This window comes from Triplophysa dalaica, chromosome 3 (genome assembly GCF_015846415.1).
Source record: "Triplophysa dalaica isolate WHDGS20190420 chromosome 3, ASM1584641v1, whole genome shotgun sequence".
Taxonomy (NCBI): Eukaryota; Metazoa; Chordata; class Actinopteri; order Cypriniformes; family Nemacheilidae; genus Triplophysa; species Triplophysa dalaica.
Window position 1 is genome coordinate 776,423 of NC_079544.1, and position 10,630 is coordinate 787,052.

General features: G+C 40.0%; 1 protein-coding gene across 1 annotated transcript; it reads left to right on the forward strand.

Annotated features, from left to right (window-relative positions):
* The first annotated feature begins 132 nt into the window (after window positions 1-132).
* On the forward strand, window positions 133-8,105 carry LOC130416943 (inositol-3-phosphate synthase 1-A-like). Its single transcript, XM_056742309.1, has 11 exons — window positions 133-283; window positions 477-600; window positions 2,815-2,976; window positions 3,166-3,295; window positions 3,364-3,557; window positions 3,699-3,848; window positions 3,937-4,152; window positions 4,239-4,403; window positions 5,842-5,955; window positions 6,583-6,800; window positions 6,926-8,105. Exons 2-11 carry the CDS (start codon window positions 487-489, stop codon window positions 7,113-7,115), a joined length of 1,653 nt encoding a protein of 550 aa, XP_056598287.1. The 5' UTR covers window positions 133-283; window positions 477-486; the 3' UTR covers window positions 7,116-8,105.
* The last annotated feature ends 2,525 nt before the right edge of the window (window positions 8,106-10,630 follow it).

Below are 10,630 nucleotides of genomic sequence, written 5' to 3' on the forward strand. Positions count from 1 at the left end.
TTATTTATCCCATTGTCTGGCTTGTTCCGCTTTTGGAGAAAGGTTCCAGAAAGATCCACCATCACATTTTGGTACACGAGTGGAAAGTTTTGGGAAGATTGTAACTCCGCCTCTGCGCGCATATAAAGTGATCGCGGCGCGCCCACAGACCGACGGAATGCGAGGACGCGCATCACTCGAGCCTTAAATCTGCAACAAATTTGAAGAAACGCTGTCAGGGATTTTTACCTCTAAACATATTTTACATATTGTTATTATTATTCTTTTCAAGAAGAACATTAAGGTATGAAATTATTGTTTTTTTATTTATCTTTGAACTAATTAATGAGGGGCAATTCAATCGTTTTTTCTTTTTTGTTGGTCTCGACGCAATAGCTTCGATTTGATTTTTCACGTTAATGTTTATGTTGTAATAAATGGAATACAATTCATGTGTGCTGTTGTTCATTGATGTATGATGTTCTTGCTTGTTTTAGGTCGATTATCATGCCTGTGAAAGTGAAGATCAACAGCGCTGACGTGAAATACACCGAGAAACACATCGAGTCGCGATACAGTTACAACAGCGCATCTGTGTATAAAGACGGAGACACTTACACTGTGAGTATGCCGGAACACATTTAGGATGGACGACACGGGCGCTGTGCAGTCTGAGCGCGCGCGCGCACGCCGACGCGCAGACCGATCGATCGACATTTGACATCTAGTACCGCGAGAGAGCCGTGGAACAGCAGACAGAATAATTCACGCGGTTCTTTGATGTCATACACGGTGTACGCAAAGCGGCATGTATGGAGAAAAGGAATAGCGGACGACGTCAGGCGCGTATTTTTCCACTGTCCAATCGAGTGAATGGAGAGGCGAGCGCGCCGTCCGTTGTTGTGATGGAATTTTACACTTGCTTGAAACGTCCAAAAAACTGCAATGATGGAGAAACTTCTGGTGTCTGTCCCGAGCGAGGTCACAGCACACACCCCGTGCATGTACAGTTTTTAAAAGCGTCTGCAAATGTGCCAGTTAACCGCAAGTAGAGCACTCGCGCTACAATCCTCGACTGACAGAACAGCTGATTCGGTGGCGGTTTAGCAGATTAAAAACCGCAGCGCGGAAAAGTTAAGCTGCACTTTACTAAACAATAAAAACAGTCAACCTAAAGGCAGTGCCGTACGTTTACTGACGTCAGGGGTTCATATTTGTTATTTAACAATAGTATTAAGGCGGATTTTTCCGTCTGCGTCACACCTGCGTCCTGGGCTGTATAGTAACCAAGAGCAGATCTACGAAGAGCTCGTTACGCTGTTTGAGAAGCGATACGCATCGACACCGGCAATACAGTCACGTTCGCAGCTTCCGTTGTTAAATACCGAAAACGCGTAATTTATTTAGATAATTCATTCGGAAATGCGTATGAAACATGTATCTGAAGGGAGGGCGTTCAAGCAGACCAATCAGCGTACTGTCCGCGTTGAGTTGACGCGTTGTGACATTTTTGGAGAAAAACCTCTCTGCGGAGGTTAGGTCTGACGCAGAAGTAAAAATCGCACTTCGCGACGATATATGCTGTGCGCTGCGGTTAGCAATCTCCGAATCAACTGTGCTGTCAGTCAAGGATTAGTTGACATTTAAAAAAACAAATGTGCAAGCACAGGGTGTTTAGTTGCTCTTGCTCGGGTTGCCCGTGTCAGACAACAGAAGTTCCTCCGTCGTCGTTCCAGGTTCCGGACGTTCCAAGTAACTGTAAAATTCCATCACCACAACGGAAGTCTCGCCTCGTCACCCGATTGGACAGTGAGAAAATATGCGTTTGACGTCGGACGCTTCTCGGAGTTCTTTTCATGCTGCGCCGGGGAAAAAACCGCCTGCCGCCGGACGAAAGCAACGCGTTCTGGTTATTCGGTATTTTAAATGTAGACGCTTCTCGAGCGCGCTCCCGTTTTTCTAGGCGCGTTGCCGCCGCATCGAGATGAAAATATTTAAACTTTTAAAACACGCACTCTGGTCACGTGACAAGATGCAACCGACCAATATAAACACACTCTGAGGATGATCGCAGCATTAATAAATATAGTAGCAGAGTAACTGAGAGGTATTTTCAGTGCGCATAATCACCATATATTTGGTTTATGCCTCCTCGACTTGCCGGCGTGCGTGACCCATGGTTGCTTAGCAACGACAGACGCCAGGAGTGCTCACATTCCTACGCACTTTGGGGGGAACGGAGAACGCGCTTTTCCCCCACTGCTTTCTCGTGCTGTGTACGTGCGGCATTCTGACTATTTGGCATCCCTCTATTTGCGCGCGCCTCCATATTTAAAGTAATGAATATTCGCGCGGAAAAGACGCGAAATCGGGCTCAAGTCAGGAGCTTAAAAAGTAGCTCAAAAGCGTCTGCGAAAGCCTGTATGACGATACACTGTTTTCTTATTGGCCAAACAGGGCACGTGTATACATGTGTTTTGGGTGTTTATTCTGTACCATTCAGTCACGCGAACTCGCACAAATGTATGTTTTTTTATCACCTCTGTTGTTCATTGTGCTTAACTACGGCCAAACAAATAGGAATATTTCTATCATATTCACTTTGTCAGTGAAAAACAGCAAAATCCCGAACAGTTCAGCACACAATGGGAAGAACGAAGTGTTCGACCAGATGGCCGTTTTTTACTCCTCCCCCGCCTGCAACCTGCAGATGTCGCCAGTGGGGGGCAGTACATGGCAAGGGCAGACGTGTGGGGATCAGTGAATTGCAAAACATTAATAAAAACGAATGAAGAATGTTGAAATGATATTAAAGTGACTGTCAATGTATATCAGGTGACACCCTCCAGTTCTGGATTCATCTTCCGCACAGAGAGGAAGGTGCCAAAGCTGGGCGTCATGCTGGTCGGGTGGGGCGGTAACAACGGGACCACAGTCACGGCAGCTGTGCTGGCCAATAAACTGGGTCTGACCTGGAAAAACAAGAATGGTGTTCAGGTAAAAAACAGTTTCAGCTTTTAAGCGTCAGGGTTTTTTTACACATGAGGTTGTGGTGTGTGTAAATGTTGAAAAAAGGCATCGCCAGTTTTAATCCGAGCACTAAAGGAATTAAAATAAGATTCTATATGATTCAATACTGACTATATGTGTATTCGACTTCAATTGATCCATGCGCTATCATTGCAGAAACCAAATTACTTCGGCTCATTTCTGCAGTCGTCGACCGTGTGTCTGGGCTCCGGACCTGACGGAGACGTCCACGTTCCCTTTCGAGATCTGCTGCCTATGGTGCATCCGAACGACATCGTATTTGATGGTAAAGACGCGCCGTATTGATGATGATGTCGTGCGAGAACGCTGTGTTGATTCGTGTCGTGTCCATAGGTTGGGACATCTCCTCGTGGGATCTGGGCAGGGCCATGGAGCGTGCTCGGGTGCTGGAATGGAGCCTGCAAGAGAAGCTCCGCCCCCACATGAGTCAACTCAACCCCAGACCCTCCGTCTACATCCCAGAATTCATTGCGGCGAACCAAGAGAGCAGGGCTGACAATCTCATCCCAGGAACCAAAGCAGAACAGGTGAACATTTATTATACATCAGTGTTTAAACGTGTTTAACATAAGAAAGACGATACTGACGTCAACGAGAGCAAGTGTAAGTCTCGGAACGTCTTCATTAGAACTCAGAACCAGTTTGTTTTTAAACATGAATGTTTGTAGGTGGAGCAGATCCGTCGGGACATCCGTGACTTCCGACAGAAGAGCCGCGTGGACAAGGTCATCATTCTGTGGACCGCCAACACCGAAAGGTTCTGTGACGTCATTCCTGGACTCAACGACACGTCAGAGAATCTGCTGAACACCATACAAGTACCGTGATTTTACCTCTTGAGTATCTGAAAGAACCAATGAGAAGAAGAAGCAGCAGTTTGACTAATGTGTGTCGTTTCCATCTCAGATGGGAGGAGAGGTGTCTCCCTCCACCATGTTTGCGGTGGCCAGCATTCTGGAGGGCTGTGCGTTTATTAACGGATCACCTCAAAACACGTTTGTGCCCGGAGCGGTGGAGCTGGCCGTCCAACAGGGCGTCTTTATCGGCGGAGATGATTTCAAATCTGGCCAAACCAAAATCAAATCTGTTCTGGTGGACTTTCTGATCAGTGCTGGTTTGAAGGTGAGAGAGACGCAGACGCATTTGAATGTTGAAGGTTTATGAACAGAATTTCGTTGACTATTATGTGCTTGTCGTGTCGATTGCAGCCGACATCTATCGTGAGTTATAACCACCTCGGAAACAACGATGGATTCAATCTGTCAGCGCCTCAACAGTTCCGATCTAAAGAGATATCAAAGAGTAATGTAGTGGATGACATGGTGCGCTCCAACCCCATCCTGTACAAGCCCGGAGAAAGACCCGACCACTGCGTGAGTATTCGCCAAAGTTCAGATTTTTCCACTCCAGTGTTACGCGCGTCAAACACCGAAACGCTCAAATCCGAGCCGCAGAATTTTTATCGCGTCTTTGCATTAACTTGTAACATGTAAATCACTCGCGCTTAAAGCATCATTCGCGTCTGATGGGAACCCACCATCAGAATTATAAGGTTCTGTGTAGTTCTGACATGTTGAGCTTCAAAGTTATTGGATTTCATATAGAAAAAATGAGGAACAAATCTCTTTCACACGAGACATTCGAAATGTATTCTTAATGTACGGTATCAACAACATCTGAGACTTGTCAGACTTTTGCAGCAGGTCAAACGCATCACTTTCTGTTTAGAATGATAAGGTTCTGTCTGCAAGACATTTTCAAGCAACAAGAAAATAATGAAATAAGTTACATTTGTTACAAAGTTATATTGACATGCTTTTATTACATGTGTTTCCTGTTTTAAGAAGCATAACTTCTTGTTTAAGTTAGCCATAAAAGGCAGCACTCAATGTTTTATCCATAGTGCAGATGTTTATTTTAGTTCAACACATTATTGCAGGCGCCATGACGTTTCCGTTGGTTTAGACAGAAAGCAGCTCCTGGACTTTATTCCACAGAAGATGGGACACGGGTTCCCAAGGGTCATGGAATTTCTGGAATATCATGGAATTTGAACAGGTCTATTGTAGACATTGAAACTTATGGAATTGTAAATATTTGTTGTCGAAATCATGAAATATCAGGGATTTTTTTAATCGTTTGAAATTTTAGATTCCATTTATCAAAATATGATTTTTCTATACTGTATTTTGTTATCGTGGTTACACATATTTGCGTTTTGTCATGTTATCTTTTGCGCCATTTTGTTCCCTTCCCGCTTGTCAAATAGTAATCACTTGAAGTTCCTGTGAAATTAAAAATGTCAATTCTTATTTTTTCTAGCGTTTATTGTAAATAGCTTATCTATGTGGGTCATTTTCTTTTTTAAATTTTTGTACACTAATATTTATTGACATTTGACACTGCTGTATAACAACATTTGAGGCTCTATTCCATACAAATAAATTACAATATATATATACATATATACTATAAATGAAGCGTTTGGTTCCAAAATGATATCTCAGTTTAAAAAAAAATCAAAAATCATGTTTTTTTTTTTATTATTATTGAAATACATAATTAAATAAAATGTTTTTTGGAAAAATGGAACCAAATTCTTCATATATATATATATATATTTTTTTTATTATATATATTAAAGACTATTAAATATAGAAATAATTGTAAGAAGACAAGTCACAGTAGATTTGATTTTTAAAAAGACTGTTTAATAAATGTTAGTGTTATGTCATGTCAGTAAAAAAAAGTGATTAATTATACATATTAGAAGAATAAGGTTGTAATATCAATATGTGATTTGTGTGACAGGTGGTCATTAAATATGTGCCGTATGTGGGTGACAGCAAGCGAGCGATGGATGAATACACCTCTGAGATAATGATGGGAGGAACAAACACCATCGCTCTACACAACACCTGCGAGGTGAGTGATCATTTCATCATACACACTTGGTCAAAAACATCCTCATTTCAAGTTTTCTGCCATAGATATAAATAACTAGATGCCTCATTAGCATCTGTTTCTATGGGCTGCTATATGTAGGTCGTCTGCCATATTGGAACGGTGCGAGTCGCTCTGATTTGGAACTGGGTTACTTTGTAACTTTTGATCCTTTTTGTTTTATCCACTGGTTAGCAGTGGAAAGACTTTGTTAGGCTATCAATCTTAAGATGGTTTCATTTATGAACGTTAAGTTCTGTTATTTGGACTCGTGATGAAGGATTTTGTTTCACAGATCTAGCAACCCTTCGCAAGCTGGACCGTTAACACTCAAGAGCAAACTGACTGTGCATGATGATGAAAACATATATGTTGTTGTGTTAACACATTATATTTGGTACGCTAACACATGACAACAACGAGAGGGCGTCCCATTTTTCTCGAATTAAAATGCACAGCCAATGTTGTGGCATTCTAGCAAACTATGAGAGTCATCAGTGGCCTGTTCCAAGATGGCGGACGCGTCTACGTGCCTGAAGCGCTTGAATGAGGCGTCATTAAATAGCTTTTTGTCCTTCTGAGCTCTTCAGTGTGTTTGTCTGTGTGCAGGACTCTCTTCTGGCCACTCCGATTATTCTGGATCTGGTGATCTTGACAGAACTGTGTCAGAGAATCACATTCTGCACTCAGGACGATCCAGTTTTCCAAAGCTTCCACAGTGTTCTGTCTCTGCTCAGTTTCCTCTGTAAAGCTCCGCTTGTACCGCAGGGCGCACCGGTGGTCAACGCTTTCTTTAAACAACGGTCGTGCATCGAGAATGTCATGAGGTGAGTTCCGGTCCCTCTAAAGAAAGTTATTTCCTCACTTGAACTACTCAATGACATATTTGAATATTTTCTTCAACAAACTTGAAGACGCCGCGTCTCAGCATTGTTTTTCTCTCGATCTGTAGGGCATGTCTCGGTCTCCCTCCTCAGAATCACATGCAGTTAGAACACAAGATGAAAAGAGCCTTCTTGCATTCTGGTGAAATGCGAAAAAAAGATGCCGTTCTAGAAAGTATCAATGGCTGTCGTTCCATCAAATGTATTGAAATGAACGCCCATGAAGAAGTGCAGCACACGTCTCACAGAGGCCATTGATGCACTGATAACAAACCAAGAAGTGACAGCTTTATCCAAGTCGATAATTAAAGTCTATTGCACTGATTGATTTTCTTTCTTGAAAATAATACTGTGTATGTGTTTGTTTAGTGTCTATTGTATTTCTGGAGTCATTGTGAGAAATAATCCTGTGGTTTTAATACAATTAACACTGAGAAATATTTTAGTATTTGCAATTGAAAACTATGGCAAAAGTTCTAGATACTATAGTGTTTTGGAACACTATTACAGTATCAACTACAATCTGTTAACAACTAATACTTAGTGGTCCACAGATATGAGTTTTTTTAATTGGCTGATGCCGATATTAAGAAAGCAATGTGGTGGAAGTAATTATAGTAAAAAAAGAAACATACAAGATATTAGTGAAACTAAATTAACATTTGTTTTGCATAATATTTATGCAATATTCTCTTAATTGAACAACATTTAATCAGTGTTGGGTAAATTACTAATAAAAAAGTAATGAATTACTAGTTACTAATGACATATTCAATAGTGTCATTAGATTACTGTACAAATGACTCTCGCCAAAGAGTATTAAGTAATTTATTACTAATGACTGTCTATATCCTACATCAACTTGAGTTGTTAAGTGGTTCAAGGATATGACATAAAACGGCTATTTTAATTCTTAAAATAAGAGTAATCCCTCACTCTACTTTTTTTAGGGAAAGGTAATTCAATTACAGTAACTAATTACGTAGTAACTAGTTACACCCAACACTGCATTTAATGAGGTAACCATTCAATATTGACAGCGGCAGCTCTTTTTGTTTAACCGTTTCACCGCTTCTTTAATCCAACAGAAAATTCAAGATAAAATCTATATTTAATTACAAAAAACTGATCGTAATTTGTTTATATTAATATACAGTTACTGTACAAATACATCGCATGAAGTTATTTTCCTCAGTATGTTTCACTTTTAAAAACAACCCTTGACTAATAAAGATTTGTGTCCATTTTTCTGTTTTGTCTCCTTGAAAACGATACAAAAAGTACAGCCTATATGTTTGCTTAGTAAGCGGCATGTAGATTAGCATTAAACAGAACAGATTTAAAACATTTAAAAACACCCCATTCCACACATTAAGTTGTCGTGGACAGTAAAATGAGGTGGATATTAAATAAAAACACAGATTATGTACTTCGGTTCCCTTTTACGTTCTAAGAACGTTCTTTTCAAGTTTAGAAAATAACGTTCCCAGAACGTTGTAGGCTGTTTTTTTAAATAACCAAAAAAAAAACGTTCCCTGATGACTATTTATTGTTTTTTTTGCAACCATAAAGTTTTGGGGTTATTTTTTAATGGTAAAAATTGTCGAAATTGGTAAACGTCTGTGACATGTGTTATGTGATCTTAATTTCTGTATTGCACATGTTATAATGACCAAGTGAAATGAATAAATGTGCCCTTTAATGGCTAAAAATAATAAACGAGGCAAGCTAAATTAAAATACAATTATATAAATCCATGTCTATTTCTTTCAACTAGTGTTGTTGTTACTGTATGTGTGTGGGCTCGAGCACGTGCATTCCGGTCATTTACAAATTAAAGGTCGTTTAGTTTTACCTCATTTACATATCTCCCGTTTCTGTTTTCAGACATAAATTAATGAAATATTAGCCTACGCGGTCTGGGTAAGCACATGTAGCTTTGCGCTTATCTTTTTAAGGTTCGTTAACACCGCAACACTGCTTTGTGCGCCACTCTGTGTGTGTCTGTGTGTGTCAAACGGAACGCTTTAATAAGACTTTGCTACATGCCGCAGAGTTAATTGTTACACACAACAACTGCTCTGTATTCACTCACTCGTTCACTCATTCATTATTGCCGGTCCTGCGCACTCTTTATGATGAAGAAATGAATGAAATGAGTTTACGATCTCATAATATATCCTGCGTCTGACATTAGTCATAACGCTTATATTACACCTCTTTACGGATTGTTAGAAATAATGCTAAAGTTACCTTATGTGTTACGTGTTTGTATTCGTTTTAAATAAAGAGAACAAAACAACTGTTTACAACGTTATTTTATTACAATTATAACGTTTAATACAATTATTTAATATATTTAAAATAAAGCACCACCGTCTATGACATTCATTTTATCGGTTTATTCTCAAAAGTAGAAAATAACGGTCAACAAGAACAAAGTAACGTAGTTTAAACGTGCATTCGTGGTCATTCTCCACCAGCCGATTCATAACAGACGAGAGAAACAGTATTCTAAACAGTATCGTGAGTGAACGTCGGTGTACATTCAAAGTCAGAATGCATTGTGGGTAAAAAGTAGTGAACGAATGTAGGGAATGAGTTGCTCACTCAGAATTCAGACATCACCACAAAATGGCGGACACCCGGTATAGTGCACTGTATAGGAGATAGGGGGCGAATTCAGACACAGCTAATGGCTTCTTCTGACATTACACAATATAAACGTTTGTTGGTAAAGAAAACACTAATTAGAATGATGATTGTTATAATCTCTTGTGTGCTTTAAGTAAAATAAGTTTGTGTATTAGTGAACATGAGCCACTGGCTTTAATTTCTTGTTGTTACGCAAAACGACCACTAGAGTTCGCAATACGCCCATTTTTTTCAATTCTCTGTGGTCACATGTTAAAAGGTCGAAATGTGATTGGAAATCTAGTGCTGTTGAATGTAGAAAGCTGACATGTTTTGTCGGCAAAGTGAAGTTCCGTGTCTTTTTCATATATATTTATCTTAATGTTAATTATGCTGAAATACAGCTATGTTAAATTAATTAAATATAAATGAATTACATTTTGTGTTTGCATGTTCAGGTCATTCCCTGTCCCTGAGGCATAAACAAGTTTGCCGATGACGATGAAACTACAGATGAGCATATTGAGACAAAACAATGGGACTAACACACTTCAAGATATGTCAGTGCAAGTTATTTTCAGTTTAAAACTGGGACTAGTTTTAAAGATTACATAACTAGGGATTTTAAGGTGCTATTTTGGTTAATGGAGGGTCAAACAAAAACTTCTTGTACAGAGAAGGTGTAAAAACACTTATTTCGCAATAATAGGCATTTATTCTTACCTTCCTTCTTGACTAACTCTCAAATGATTCGTTCCGCGATTCATCTGTCTAATCCCCTCATTTCCTCTAGTCTAGTCTGCCGTGATTGGTCAGATGGTCTCGTCTGCTGTTATTGGTCTACCTGGAATGAGGCTCACGAGCTACAGTGTTTGGGGGAGAAGAGATACGTTTTCACGGGCAGTCCTAGCAAAACTTAGGGGGGACTATATGTAATGACGTACATCCGCGGCGGTTCGCGAATCGGACTCCGGACGACTCGTTTGCATGATTCGGAGTCGACTCCTTTTTTCAAACCAATAACGTTTTTGTTCATTCCCCTTCGGATTTACAACTTGGCAGACTGGTTACTTTAAAACACGCCAACATAACACACTGCATGAAATGTCATTCTCAAGATCTCATGTTATGTACTCTTT